Consider the following 15,894-nt stretch of genomic DNA (forward strand, 5'->3'; position numbering starts at 1 on the left):
CCTATTTGTTTTTCTGTTTTTTTGTTTTTCAGTTTTTCTGTTTTTTTAATAATAATCATAATAATACAATTATAATATGTGTGTATTTGAGTAAATTCAATATAATTTGAAAACAAACATTTATATAAAGTATTTGATGCTAATCGCTTTGATATTCATGTGTGTATAACATTTGAGACATTAAAACAACAATGCATCCAAACATTTACCATTACGTTTTTTTATATTCCTTTTTCTACAGTTTTTAATATTTTTTTATAGTGTTTTTTTATGCGTCTTTGGTGACTTTGCATTTATATTTTTTTCTTCCATAAATAAAATAGTTCATATAGTTTAGTTGCAATCTTAGTTTTTGCACTTTAAAGGACACCAAGTGAAAGTTAATTTTTTTTTTTTTTTTTACTTTTTGACTATGCAGTTAAACTTTTGTGTATAAAGTTAAATTCGCTTTTTGTTTTTGGTAGGTTTTCCATGTATTTTTTTGCTCAGCATATGCAAAATTGTTTTGTTTTTCTTGTGGTGGGTGTTTTGCTGCTAGTTTTATATGATTTTCCTAAACATTTGCTTGTTAGTTTAGTGCACAGGTAAACACTTCCAAAGGGATTGTCTTATAAGGGGCACATGGTACATACATCGATATACAAATAGTTGTAGATAAATATACATTTATATATGTATGGTATATATATGTCTTGTTTGAGTGCTTGTAAGTATATTGTTCACACTTAAAATTTCACTAATTTATTTCGCTTGCTTTTTAAATTGTTCTTGTTCATTTGTTAAACTTAACTTAAAAACGCTTCACCTTCGGCCTTATGTTTATTGAAATTACAGTTTCTTTCTATGTATATTTAATTACCATTTTCTTTTATTTATCATATATGTATATATATAATTATTTGCTTTTTTATACACCTATAAACATTTATTTAATTCAGAACGCTGAAAGTTCACATCAATATATATATATATTTAGTATATGTGTTTTATATGTAATTGTATACTTGTACTTTGACGTACTCTTTTTCATTTTCATTCAATATAATTCTCATAAATTTGATTAAATATGCTTCATGCTGTATGTAATTTGAGTTTGCTCTCTTTGATATACTCGCACATTTTGTAGTTGAATTCATTTTTAAGAAAAAGTGGAATATGTTTTATTCTGTTTTTTGTTTGAAACTCACATCAAGATATTCTGACTGCCCCATTGATAAAAAGGGGGGCTATAAATATGTATTTCCATTACGACTTGGTTGGTTTTGGTTTCTGCTGGGTTGTTCTTGGATGTTGTTGCTTTCAAATTTTCATCTTCCGCTTCTGCCCTTAGCCATTTCCCCTTCCCTCCCACGTCCACCAACATTTTACAGCTTAGATCTCGTAATTGCGAAATTTATTGGCCACATCTGTGTTTTCGGTGCCCCACTCGGCCTTGCGGTTGCCATAGTACAGAGCAGCCCCGCCCTCCGAGGCCCGACGATGGGCGGGATTGGGCGAGGCGGCTGTCAAACCGCCGCTGCTGCAGCCAGCGCCAGTTGGACCAGCGCCGGCTCCGGTTTCGGGCAGCATGCGATCCTTGGTCTTGGGTGTGGCCCAATGCATGGACTTTGATTGAAGGGAAAATAATTAATAATTAGTTCGGACAGCTGGTCCATCATCATCAACATCAACGATTTGCGTAGCAGCTAATGCATTTGTTGTGTTAAATTTTGGAATTGTGCTCGAAATGGAATCGCAAATGCATTAACTACTCCGCAAAGGTAAAATTATTTAGCATGCACACACATATATATAGAATACACATTTGGATGAAGAGGCGCATTCCGAAAAAATTAATACCATAAAAGAGTTGCAAGTTTTTTGTTGGTTGGAAGGTTTACCGGGCGACCAGAAACAGGCTTTATAAAAAAGTAGGAGCTTAAATCAAAGATTGTTGCAAAAGTTTTGGTAAAGTTCGAAATTTGTTAGACAAGGTTTTGAGGTCTGGATTTCCTGTGCGAGCCGTTTGTGCAAAATTTACGAAAATTAATTATTGAATAAAATGTCAGTGGCCATAAGAGGCCACATAAATTGAAATTGGCAACACGTGAGCAAATTGCAGGCCAACCACAAAAGCCAAAACCGAAACAGAAATGCTAAATTGCTCAGTCGAGTGCACAGAAGCAGTTTAATAACAGGCAAGGCAAGCCAATGCAAAGACAGCAATTTACGCAGGATGTGCGTTGCTAAAAAGGACACTCGTGACTCGTGGCGGAAATTAGCAAAGGACACGCAAAGTTTTGCTGTAACTAATCACATTAAATATGCAACAATATGCAACTGCACTCGGCATCGGATTACGCATCTCATTAGCCGCGTAGTGAGTTGAATGTAGCATGAAATTGAATTGCTCTTGCATAAATAAGTATGTAAATAAATAAATAAAATAAATCGCCTGCGATTCGCTTGCGATTCGCCTGCGATTCGTCTGCGATTCGTCTGCGATTCGTTTGCGATACGCTTGCGATTCGTTTGCGATACGCTTGCGATTCGCCTGCGATTCGTCTGCGATTCGCCTGCGATTCGCTTATTCGCCTGCGATTCGCTTGCGATTCGTCTGCGATTCGCTTGCGATTCGCTTGCGATTCGTTGCGATTCGCCTGCGATTCGTCTGCGATTCGTCTGCGATTCGCTTGCGATTCGCTTGCGTTTCGCTTATTCGCTATTCAAATGCGATTCGCTTGCGATTCGCCTGTGATTCGGTAACGATTCGTCTGCGATTCGCCTGCGATTCGATTGTGATTCGCTCGCGATTCGCCTGCGATTCGCTCGCGGTTCGCTTGCGTTTCGCCTGCGATTCGCTTGCGATTCGCCTGTGATTCGGTTCGCATGCGATTCGCTTGCGATTCTCCTGCGATTCGCTTGCGATTCGCCTGCGATTCGCTTGCGATTCGCCTGCGATTCGCTTGCGATTCGCTTGCGATTCGCTTGCGGTTCGCTTGCGATTCGCCTGCGATTCGCAGACGATTCGCCTGCGATTCGCTTGCGATTCGCTTGCGATTCGTCTGCGATTCGCTTGCGATTCGCCTGCGATTCGCTTGCGATTCGCCTGCGATTCGTCTGCGATTCGTCTGCGATTCGCCTGCGATTCGTTTGCGATTCGCCTGCGATTCGTTTGCGATTCGCCTGCGATTCGTTTGCGATTCGCCTGCGATTCGTTTGCGATTCGCCTGCGATTCGTTTGCGATTCGCCTGCGATTCGCTTGCGTTTCGCTTGCGATTCGTCTGCGATTCGCTTGCGGTTCGCTTGCGGTTCGCCTGCGATTCGCTTGCGATTCGCTTGCGATTCGTCTGCGATTTTGAAAAAGTTCAAACCTTAGTTATTTAATAATACTTTAATTATTATATTCAAATATTTTAAAATATATCATAACATCATAAATCGCTCGCGATTCGCTTGCGAATCGCAGGCGATTCGCCTGCGATTCGCTTGCGATTCGCTTGCGGTTCGCTTGCGATTCGCTTGCGATTCGCTTGCGAATCGCTTGCGATTCGCCTGCGATTCGCTTGCGATTCGCTTGCGATTCGCCTGCGATTCGCTTGCGATTCGTTTGCGATTCGCCTGCGATTCGTCTGCGATTCGTCTGCGATTCGCTTGCGATTCGTCTGCGATTCGTCTGCGATTCGCTTGCGATTCGCCTGTGATTCGCTTGCGATTCGCCTGCGATTCGCTTGCGATTCGCCTGCGATTCGCTTGCGATTCGCCTGCGATTCGTCTGCGAATCGTCTGCGATTCGTTTGCGATTCGCCTGCGATTCGTCTGCGATTCGTCTGCGATTCGTTTGCGATTCGTCTGCGATTCGCCTGCGATTCGTCTGCGATTCGTCTGCGATTCGTCTGCGATTCGCTCGCGGTTCGCCTGCGATTCGCTTGCGATTCGCCTGTGATTCGGTTGCGATTCGTCTGCGATTCGCCTGCGATTCGATTGTGATTCGCTCGCGATTCGCCTGCGATTCGCTCGCGGTTCGCTCGCGGTTCGCCTGCGATTCGCTTGCGATCGCCTGCGATTCGCTTGCGATACGCTTGCGATTCGCTTGCGATTCGCCTGCGATTCGCTTGCGATTCGCTTGCGGTTCGCTTGCGATTCGCCTGCGATTCGCTTGCGATTCGCCTGCGATTCGCTTGCGATTCGCTTGCGATTCGCCTGCGATTCGTTTGCGATTCGTTTGCGATTCGCCTGCGATTCGTCTGCGATTCGCTTGCGATTCGCCTGCGATTCGTCTGCGATTCGTCTGCGATTCGCCTGCGATTCGTTTGCGATTCGCCTGCGATTCGTTGCGATTCGCCTGCGATTCGTTGCGATTCGCCTGCGATTCGCTTGCGTTTCGCAGGCGATTCGTCTGCGATTCGCTTGCGGTTCGCTTGCGGTTCGCTTGCGATTCGCCTGCGATTCGCTTGCGATTCGCCTGCGATTCGTCTGCGATTCGCTTGCGATTCGCCTGCGATTCGTCTGCGATTCGCCTGCGATTTTGAAAAAGTTCAAACCTTAGTTATTTAATAATACTTTAATTATTATATTCAAATATTTTAAAATATATCATAACATAACATAAATCGCTCGCGATTCGCTTGCGGTTCGCCTGCGATTCGTCTGCGATTCGTCTGCGATTCGTCTGCGATTCGCTCGCGGTTCGCTCGCGGTTCGCCTGCGATTCGCTTGCGATTCGCCTGTGATTCGGTTGCGATTCGTCTGCGATTCGCCTGCGATTCGATTGTGATTCGCTCGCGATTCGCCTGCGATTCGCTCGCGGTTCGCTCGCGGTTCGCCTGCGATTCGCTTGCGATCGCCTGCGATTCGCTTGCGATACGCTTGCGATTCGCTTGCGATTCGCCTCGATTCGCTTGCGATTCGCTTGCGGTTCGCTTGCGATTCGCCTGCGATTCGCTTGCGATTCGCCTGCGATTCGCTTGCGATTCGCTTGCGATTCGCCTGCGATTCGTTTGCGATTCGTTTGCGATTCGCCTGCGATTCGTCTGCGATTCGCTTGCGATTCGCCTGCGATTCGTCTGCGATTCGTCTGCGATTCGCCTGCGATTCGTTTGCGATTCGCCTGCGATTCGTTATTCGCCTGCGATTCGTTTGCGATTCGCCTGCGATTCGCTTGCGTTTCGCTTGCGATTCGTCTGCGATTCGCTTGCGGTTCGCTTGCGGTTCGCTTGCGATTCGCCTGCGATTCGCTTGCGATTCGCCTGCGATTCGTCTGCGATTCGCTTGCGATTCGCCTGCGATTCGTCTGCGATTCGCCTGCGATTTTTGAAAAAGTTCAAACCTTAGTTATTTAATAATACTTTAATTATTATATTCAAATATTTTAAAATATATCATAACATAACATAAATCGCTCGCGATTCGCTTGCGCGCTTGCGATTCGCTTGCGATTCGCTTGCGGTTCGCTTGCGATTCGCCTGCGATTCGCTTGCGATTCGTTTGCGATTCGCCTGCGATTCGTCTGCGATTCGCTTGTGATTCGCCTGCGATTCGTCTGCGATTCGTCTGCGATTCGCGCGATTCGTCTGCGATTCGTCTGCGATTCGCTTGCGATTCGCCTGCGATTCGCCTGCGATTCGCCTGTGATTCGCTTGCGATTCGCCTGCGATTCGCTTGCGATTCGCCTGCGATTCGCTTGTGATTCGTTTGCGATTCGCCTGCGATTCGCCTGCGATTCGCTTGCGATTCGCCTGCGATTCGCCTGCGATTCGCTTGCGATTTATTCGCGTGATTTATGTTATGTTATGTTATATTTTTAAAATATTTGAATATAATATTGAAGTATTAAAATAACAAGGTTTGAACGAAAATCATTTAAATAATAATGCGAATAAATCGCGAATAAATCGCGGCCCGCGAATAAATCGCTGGCGAATCGCGAGCGAATAAATCGCCCCGCGATTTATGTTATGTTATATTTTTAAAATATTTGAATATAATAATTGAAGTATTATTAAATAACTAAGGTTTGAACTTTTTTTCAAAATCGCAGGCGAATCGGGAGCGAATCGCAAGCGAATCGCAGGCGAATCGGGAGCGAATCGCAAGCTCACATTAAATATGCAACAATATGCAACTGCACTCGGCGTCGGATTACGCATTTCATTAGCCGCGTAGTGAGTTGAATGTAGCATGAAATTGAATTGCTCTTGCATAAATAAGTATGTAAATAAATAAATAAAAAACAGCATACGAAGACTCGACACAAACGGCAAACGCGAAATACACAGTTCCTCTTACTACAGAGTTCATTTTACAAAGGGGGAGTTTACTTCTCTGATTTAGATTTTTCGAATTTTGTTTTCTGGCTGTCTTGCTGGCGCATACGCATACCTCTTTATCCACTTTCTCGGCAATTGTGTATCTTCTCACCTGGCCGACGTGCTCCTTCATGCCCAGCCATTGCTTGTAGCTCATTGAGATGCCGCTGTTGCGCCACTTATCGTAGACGGCACGCTTTTCCGGATCGCACAGCGTTTCCTTGGCTTCCTAAATCAGGGAAAAACAGAATCAAAATCAAATACACGCAAATGTTTATTTACATTCCAAGAGCATAAAAGTCAAATTTGCTCGAGTCCCAAATAAATAGCACAAAAGGCCGAAGCATCTGCCTCTTCTGTTGTCTATTGTCTTTTGCCTTGGCTTGAGTTTGCTTTCATTGGCTTCATCCTTGCCTTACATTATAATCAATTTCCGTAGCATACTTATTAGCAGCGCCGAGATTCATACACAAAAACACACAGAGAGAGAGAGAGAGAAAGACAAACACGTTTAAACGCTCAAGTGGCTTTGATAGCGTATCTGGCCATGATTCGTGTCTATCTATCTATCGTGTGTATCTTCTATGTACTACATGGAATATCTACCACATGCTTGTTTGATATTCAAAGCTCACACGCCCTCGCACACACACACACACACACAAACACATACCCACACACTCAACTGTTGAGATTTTATTGCCGTCTTTGTCTGTGCTGTTGCTGCTTCTGCTGCTGATGATTCTTACATGATAATCAATTATTTTACTACTCATTGGCTATGTGGGTCAGCTGGCAAACGCTTCAGAGTTTTCCCATTTTCCGCTGGCTGATTGCTGCTGCTTTATTTCTCTTCAATTAATTTCACCCTTCGGCTAACATCAAAATCCCACGCCCATTGAACTTGCTGCTTTAACTTTTATGAAGCCAACAAGTTTTCATCGTTATTATTAGACCGCATAACATGCGTTAAATCCAGCTCAATTGTCATCTTTAATGTTGGATTGATTTTATAGCCAAGTTCATTTATCTCATGCATGTTGATATATTAATCAATGGTTTCGTTTTTTGTGCACATAAAAAGCTATTTGTTTGATGCAATATTGGCAAGTTCATAAAAAGCGTCCTTTCAACATTTCCAATTGCATCATTTGCATCATGTTGCGCAATTTAAATTGACAGGATATTCGATATGCCAAATTGCAAAATTTAATCAACTCCTGCAATGAAATATTCTTTGCTATTTGGTAGCTCTATTTTAAAATGTATAAAATAATGAATTTTTACAGACAGCCTTTTCAACTCTCGATGAAATATTCTTTACTATTTGTTTACTCCATTTAAATTGAGTAAATTTCACACTTTTAAATACTTTTCATATTCGCATTTCACATTTTACACGCGTTTTGTTTATCTTCCAAATGTTTTCTTATTGTACTTTCAAATTCAATACATTATTATGCATACAGCAAATATTATATAATCAAAACTAATTAGAATTTCAATGTGATTGTTCTGCTTTGTAATATTATGAATTATGCAAATGGTTTTTGGAAATGACAGGTAATTTAATTTTGTATAGAACCATTTTACTGATTGCTAAAAATATGAATATACATATAGTCTAGTCAAGTATTGAGTGGGTGCTAATAAATATTCTTTTCTACTCGTTAACTAAATTTAAATTAATTTTCAAATACTATTCAAGCTCTTAAATAGTATTTCTCTTTGTGCTTTTACGTCTAATAGAATAATTTTCATTCAACAAATATTTCTTAAACAAAACTGCTTAAAACGAGTTTTTTATTGAGTTATGAAAATAGTTTCTGAACTGTAAATAATTTGATTTTATTTTTCGGCTTCAGAAATATGAATATACATAATCAACTTTTTGATGTCCTTTTTGTATGCTCAGCTATATTTCATCGAATTATTAGGCACTTAGATACTTTTCAAGCTAACTAACAACTAATTTTATAACAAAAATCACACAAATTTCCAAAAATTTCAATAGTTGCTGTAGCTAACAACTAATTTAATTTTATATTTCTGCAGACATCTGTTTACCAAATATAAATCCTTTACGACTCCTCAGATACTCATTTACTAACTTCTCATTTTAAATAAATATTTTGTAACTAAACATTTCGCAAATACTCCTGTTTAGTTGCTTTATGAATTATGGAAATAGTTGCTGTAGCTGACAGCTAATTTAATTTTGCTTAGTAACTTTTTAAAGTTAAAAATATTTTGTAAATTTTTACAGCAAACTTTTGTTCAGTGGCTAAACTAAAAATAGCCGCGTACAGCGCATAAAAAGTTTGAATAATTTCTCTCGGTTGGAGAGCGCGCATTGAAATCTGAACAGTTCAGTTGAGAATGGTTTATGGCTGCCATCAGCATTTGTTTTACGGCTTCACGTAGCTGCCGGAGAGCCATAAAAAATGCTGCCAATTTAACTACATACACTGCATATGTCAAACTAATACACTTGCAAACCAACCAACACACACACACATATATAAAAAGGGAGCGAACTTTACGAGCTGCAAATTGTATTTACGCTTTTTTATGGTAACTTCGAGCATTGGTCTCAGTCCCATAACTATCATTCACAAAAGGAGACTTCCGCTCGACTTGTTGCTGATACCGAGTGCCATAGCTTTATATGTATTGTGTGTGTGTGTTGTACAAACACATAAGCAGTTTTTATTGTCAATGTGGCTGACAGGACTCTAATGAGCAGAGTGAGAGAGCGACAGCAAACGTCGACTGTTTGACAAAGTTTATGTCGTTCCCTTTTTCGGAAAGTTGCCTAACAATAGCAACAGAAAATCAATAGTCCTTTTGAAATGCAAAATATAGGGTATCTATATCGCACTTTACTTTCAAGCGATCTCCATTTATGTGTGTGTGACTGTTGTGTTCCCTTTGTTGTGCGTAAAACTCAATTTGTGGTGCAGCATGAATGCGAAACTTTAACCAACAAAGGTGTGTGTGTGTGTGCGTGTGTGCTTGTGTGTTGTGACTCTTAATTATGGCAACTGTCAGCTTTTTGCTGGCAAATTAATGTGGCAAGCTCGAACAGATCAACCCCGCAAATGAAAACATGTTTTCCTTTGCCATCAGGCTACACCATCTTCTGATGTTGGCAACACAACGCAAACATATTGCCCCCGAGGCGAGATAAAGTTGCGGCTCCGACTCCACCTCGCAATTGAAGCTTAAGGACCCTGGCACCTGGCACTTTATTAAATATGCAAAATGCTTAGCGTTTGCCTTTTTCTCATCGTTTTTCCTTTTTTGTTATTATTTATACAGCTCGTACATTGTTGCTTACCTTTAGCTGCTGGAACTTGGCCTCGGCATCCTTGTCGCCGCTGTTCTTGTCTGGATGATACTGCAGAGCCAGCGCCTTGTACTCGGCCTGAATTTGCTCGGGCTGCGGGAGTACAAAGATGGGTAGAAATTGGGCGTAAATTAAGTAAATTGCAATAAAGAATTCTCTTTCTTGTGCGTCGTAAATTAACTAAGCATTTTGTGGCATTAATTTTTAAAAAGCGGCTCATCCCAACGCAGCGCAACGCAGCGCATCGTTCACCCAGTCTTACATAATATCAACTTGTTGTGACATGCTGATTTCATGCTTGTAACACACACACACACACACACACACACACACGCACACACACATACACACGGAGTCAAATCAACTGGGATATGGTAGCTGTAACCACAAGACAGGTGAAGCTGTCAGTGGCAGACAAAGCCAAAGCCGAAGCCAAAGTCGAAGTCGCCTCCAGTTGACAGGGCATTAGAATCGTGGCGTCTCTTGGGGGCGGGGCAGAGGGCGTACGCGATAAGCACACATAACAATCTCACAAAGAGAGAAACATACAAGCAAACGGAAAATTTCGTGTGGAAATGAAAACCACTTAATGTAATAGAATTGCAGTTGTCTTAGACGCAAAATTGAAAAAGTTTTGCCTCTGACACACGAAAAGTTTGCAATATTTTTTGTGCGACCTTGAAAGTAGCTTCTGGCTGGCAGCTTTAAGGTAAAAGTAACTGTGAAAACAATTGAAATTAATTAAGCCAAAGTGAGTGCAGTGACAGCAAACACCAACAACACCAACAACAACAACAACGAGGACAACGGCAACAAGTTGCTGACAGCATCAGCTTACTGCAGTCAGTCCAGTCAAATGCTGTTGGCCAAGTTAAGCGGCTGGGCTGGCGACTTGACAGTTGTCATCAAAACAACAACGCGAACAACAACAAACATCGCATACAAAAGCGCATTAAATATCCTTTGAAAGCAAGCACTGGGAATAGCTGCGAGGAACGCTTTCAAATTCCCCTCCAACTTCCACAACACAAAGCCTCTTGTTTTGTTTGCTTTCCTTTTTAGTTTTTGTTGAAATGAAAATGGATTTTCGCGCACAATGCACTCGAAGCTGCTGTTGCCCAGTTGCAGCTATATACAAGTATATTATGGCAGTCAGTGCTTGTCTATTGTTTGTGGTCGTAGAATGTCCTCTGCATGACTGAAGTATTGACATAAATCTGCCAAAGGCATCGAGTCAACTCAAGTCAAGTCTTTGTTTATGGGCATATTTGTCAGGAATTCAGTCTAGGCCAATAGGGCATTAAATATGCATAGGGAATGCTCCTTGAATTTCAGCAAACGAGTCGTATAATTAATTTCGACGCAATTAATATTACTCATACGCAACGTTGCGACAGCGACAGCCACAAATTATATTGACATAGACTAGGACACTACAGTTCGTTATCACACGCAAGCGCACACACACACACACGCACACCCGCACACACACAGACGCACATTCAATGACTATAATTAACTAAATGAATCTCTGACACACACTCACACATTTCTATAATATGTATGTACATTGGTTGCGGCTTCTGTTTGTTTGCATTCCTCCTGTGTGCGCAAAAAAAAGCCTTTGTGTGTGTGTGTGTGTGTGCTCGAAGTCTTGGCATTTCCATGGCCATTGAAACACGATATGCCAACAAACGAGTGAAAGAGAGTAAAAGAAACATCTATGTATGGGCGTTTGTGTGCATATTGAAGTATAGAATTTTGTATGCGTCTGTGTGTCAGATATCAATGAAGGCCAAAGAGATGGGGCACCAAATGATACGTTGACAGTTCGAGAATTTCGACGATTCATGCGAAATTTCTAAGCGCTTTCAACCAATTAGCAACAATATAACTGGTTGGCCTAGAGAGTGGAGAAAGAAGGTCGATTCAAAAGTTGTCAAATATAAAAACTGATTAGAAAAATATTATTGAATTTAATATATAAAAATAATTATAGAAACGATTTAAATTCTTATAATATTCAAAATTTTTAAGATTCCATTATTAGCAATTAGTTAAATTTAAATTTTTAGTATTTTGGTGTTCTCTAAAAATGCTAACTAAAATTATTATACTCCTTACCCATAATGTCAGTATTTATGATTCCTGATTTGAGAAGGTGGTTGCGATTAGTTGTAAATTTGAGAAGTTATTTAATAAATACTTTTGTGTGGCATACTGTAATCAGGTTTTAGTTGCTTGGGCTGATATTATGGTATATTATGTACTCTATGGTATATTTTGCATATAGTTCTATATCAATGTACCAAATATAACTTTCAGTTAATTTCAAGTATTATTCTGGTATATTAATTTGGTATATTTTAAAACTAATACTACACTGTTTTGCTTTCATTAAATATGGTTATCTCACAGTTAAGCCCTTAATACTGTTGCTATGGTATATTTTGAATGTAGTACTATACCGATATACATAACAAATATAACCTTCGCTATACTTTAGTATTTTTTATGTATATTTTTGATATATTTGGTAGTCGAGCAGGAGCTTTCTATCTTGTTGTTTTGATTATTTTGAAATACTTTTTTGAAATTTAAAACACATTCACATTAAAAATTCTTTTGACTATAATCCTAATAAAGTATTTTAGTTTCCATTGATTTGTAAACAAAAATCCGAAAAAATATTCTAAATTGTCTTAAAGAGTTTTAATTATAATTACGAATATAATAATAATTTGTAATCAACAAACTAATAAATAATTGAAATTGTTATCTTTAAAATTTGTTATCATTTATTTGAACTACTGTCTTCCCTTGATTTCAGTCACGATTAAATTGTGCCATATTCCATAGAATATATTAATCAGCGCATCGTCAGCAACAAAATTCTTTAGCACATTTCGCACAAGCTAAGAAAGTTGCCTGTGCAGCAATTGGACTGTAATAATTGCATAATGCAAGGCAATTTAATTGCCAATTAAAACTGAGTTGCTCAATTAATATGCATCGCCATGAAATTAACTCTAGCAAATTTCCGTTTGATTATGCCAGAAGCTGTGCGTGTGTGTGTGTGCGTTGGGTGAAAATGCAAATGTAAATTAGCTGCCACCAGCCCCAAAATCCAATCCAACTACAACACAGATTTCCTTGCATAGATACACAGATATATTGTGTTGTTAAATCGCTGTCGTACTGTGTGGATTTGACATATGCAAATTTAGCTGTAGAGCAGCGTCGTTTATCTGGACACAATGGAAAGTCCATCTCTGTATGAGAATAGATGCGACAAAGCACTGAAAATACACATTCTCACTATCGCCCTCTCTCTTTCTCTTTCTTGCCTTCGCTGTGTGTGTATATTGCAAGCAATTCAATTCATTTGCGGAACACACAATTGATCCATTGAGCTGTTGCCATAATAAACTCGAGAAACTGAGGCGTTTGAATTGTTGCAATTTCATTTTGTGCGCAACATGCAGCAGGGCAATTGAGAACTTGGCAGCAGTCGACGAACAACAGAGCTTAGAAATAGATACTTCGATGGGTCCAATCAAAGCACATCATTAGCAAAAATAATGTGTAAGCTGGCAGTAGAAATATACATCGATGAATCTTCTTGTAACCTTTTAACATATAAATAAAATATGTTATATACTTTGTATGTTTGATTCGGGCTTTACTTTAATATTAAGTGGAAAAGAAGGCAGCACTTTGGGCCACCCTCAAACATAAGAAGAGGGGAACCCCAACAATTCTTTCAGCAAGTGCTTTTTCTACCCTTATCAATGTGTGAGCGAGAGTTCGTGCATAATTCAATATGTGATGCAATCGACAGCTTGAAAAATTGCCAACATTAATATGTGTTTTTCAGGTAGAAAATTGCGGCAACGTCAAACATTTTTCATGCCAATGAATTTGATTATTATCCCCAAGCATGAGGGACAGACAGATAGGGAAGATGCTGTTTTAGCTTCCAGCTATTAGGGGAGTGTGCTCTTAATTTTGTTATTGAAATTTTGCGAACCAGAAAATGTGATAAGCCTGAAGCGTACGTCATGTGCCAAGCTAAAAGACAGAGACGAAGATGAAGCTGAAATTCGACACAAAGACGAGAGACTTTATTTCGTTTTAATCTAGCACAATGAGAGGCTAGGAAAGCCAAGTTAATGCTACGAAAATCGGACTAAATGTGTGTGTTAGGAATGATGTCTACTACCTGACAAGACTGAAGTTGTCACTTGGCCACAGAATATAAAATAATTGCCAGGCTTAAGTCACAAAACCATATTAGACAACAACAAGCAAAAACAACAGAACAAAAGTGTTGTGCTAAAAGCAGCTTAGACGACGAAAGTTTCGAGTTAATTAAAGGACTCAAAGCAGAAGCCAAAAAAGTTGCAACAGCCAAACCGTTTTCCCTCGACACACTCACAACTATTTAATTGGCATTTATCAGCCTTCCTTCGTTGCATCTTTGAATCTCAGCTAGAGAAAATGTTTTTCTGAATCACACACACATACACACAATCAGAATGTGAGGCGTAATTGAAACTAATTCTCAAAGCAAATGCCCCGACACTCAAAATGCCAAGTCAAGTTTGTATTTGATTTCATTTCGTATCTCTATCTCGACAATCTCTGTGTATCTCAGTCTTGCCATCTTTATCTGCGGTTGCCATTCTCATGAATCCATCATCGGGTAAAACTCACCTCAACTCATCACATCGCATCGCATTGCGTGTGAAATTTGAGACTTGCTAAAAGTTCTCGAACTTAATTCAATTAAATTGTAATTACGTTTTCTCTTTTTTTTTTGTTTTTGGCCAAACTTTCCTCAGTGCCTGCTAATGGCAACACTGATGTTTTAGCTGCGTTGCGTAGCTCAGCTCATTATGATCTTAACTAATTGTCAGTCATACTCAGCGTAATTATATAAAAGTATCTTACCGATGAGGTTTCATCGCAGTGGAGCAGAGCATAAAAGTCCTCGTTGGGACTGCGTTTATAATTGATAATGGCATCCACAGCACTCATTTCGAAGGGTTTTCGTTTTTTGTTGGTTTTTTGTTGAAGTTAACTGAATTGTGAAATGAAATTACAAATCAAGAATTACTTTATATATTTCTATTTATTTGGTTTTGCAAACACGTTTTGGCTTTTTGCTCTGATTCATTCATGAATAATCAAACAAAGGTTTTGTTCCGTTTTGAAAGCAATTTGCTGACCTTCGTGCGACTAACAAACAAAAAAAAACGTTAGAAACACAATTAGCGTTTAAAAATGAATAAACTATAATGCGAAAAAAACAAACTTAAGAAAAAGGCACGTTTAACTTTATTTATATTTGTAATTTATTTTGATGACTTGTTGTTGTTTATTTATTATTTGCTTTGTTTTGTTGTAGTTCACTTTCACTCCGCATCGAGAGATGCTTGGCACTTGTAGACGGTCGGAAAAAACAGTAAACAGTAAACAAAACAAACACAATATTGTTTGTTGCTTCGCGCTCTCACATTCAAAACAATTTAACAGCAGAGCACCGAATGCCACTTGAGGCCAAAAAGACGGAGGCTAAAGTTGTGATTGTGTGATTGTCTGATTGTGTGACTACACATAAAGCTCTCACACTCTCGCGCTCTCACACTCTCTCGCCCACTCTCACTCTCTCTCTCTCTCGCTCTGGCTCTTGCACTCTCGGATTTGTATTAAGTGTGATTTTTTGGTTAATGTTGTCTGAATTGAAATTTTATTTTGTTATTTAGTATTACATTTGGAAGCGCTCACGATGTGACTGGCAACACGTCGAAATTGAAACTGCCAATGCCTTCGGGTGTCGACACGGCTCACTGGGGCAACTTTGTGTGTGTGTTTTGATTTGGCTTGGCGCTTGGCTTTGACTTACGCACTGGAAGAGCTTGCAGTCTACCGAGAGAGAGAGAGAGAGGCGGCACAGCTTGCGCTCCAGTTTCACCAGTGAACTTTCAAGCACATTTCCAGTTGTCTGATAAGCGCGCTCACTTTTAGTGTTTTGAAACCGTGTTTCAGCTTGGCTGCTGAGTCACATAACTGGTTCAGCGCTGATGGTGGGTTAAAACTTAGTTATGCAGCTGACTCAACGCTTCTGGTGAAGTACAAGAAATTTATTATATCAATCAACTTGTTTTTCCCCATACGAACACCTGTTAGTTGTTGCATTCACTAAGCCTTGCAAGTTTTGCGTGTTTCCAGCTACACAAAAAGCTCGCACGCCA

General features: G+C 39.9%; 1 protein-coding gene across 3 annotated transcripts; it reads right to left on the reverse strand.

Annotated features, from left to right (window-relative positions):
* Window positions 1-4: 4 nt before the first annotated feature.
* LOC133837090 (J domain-containing protein) lies at window positions 5-15,518 on the reverse strand. 3 transcript variants are annotated; one of them, XM_062267747.1, is made up of 5 exons: window positions 15,412-15,518; window positions 14,591-14,720; window positions 9,629-9,730; window positions 6,362-6,517; window positions 5-1,605 (listed from the first exon to the last, which is right to left on the reverse strand). In XM_062267747.1, the coding sequence occupies exons 2-5, from the start codon at window positions 14,675-14,677 to the stop codon at window positions 1,372-1,374; spliced, it is 579 nt and encodes a 192-aa protein (XP_062123731.1). In that variant the 5' UTR covers window positions 14,678-14,720; window positions 15,412-15,518; the 3' UTR covers window positions 5-1,371. The 3 variants fall into 3 exon arrangements, with proteins under 3 accessions (XP_062123731.1, XP_062123733.1, XP_062123732.1); XM_062267749.1 differs by having other exon boundaries at window positions 6,401-6,517; window positions 15,412-15,516; XM_062267748.1 differs by lacking the exon at window positions 15,412-15,518 and adding an exon at window positions 15,157-15,175.
* Between the last annotated feature and the right edge of the window lie 376 nt (window positions 15,519-15,894).

This window comes from Drosophila sulfurigaster, chromosome 2R (genome assembly GCF_023558435.1).
Source record: "Drosophila sulfurigaster albostrigata strain 15112-1811.04 chromosome 2R, ASM2355843v2, whole genome shotgun sequence".
Classification (NCBI taxonomy): domain Eukaryota; kingdom Metazoa; phylum Arthropoda; class Insecta; order Diptera; family Drosophilidae; genus Drosophila; species Drosophila sulfurigaster.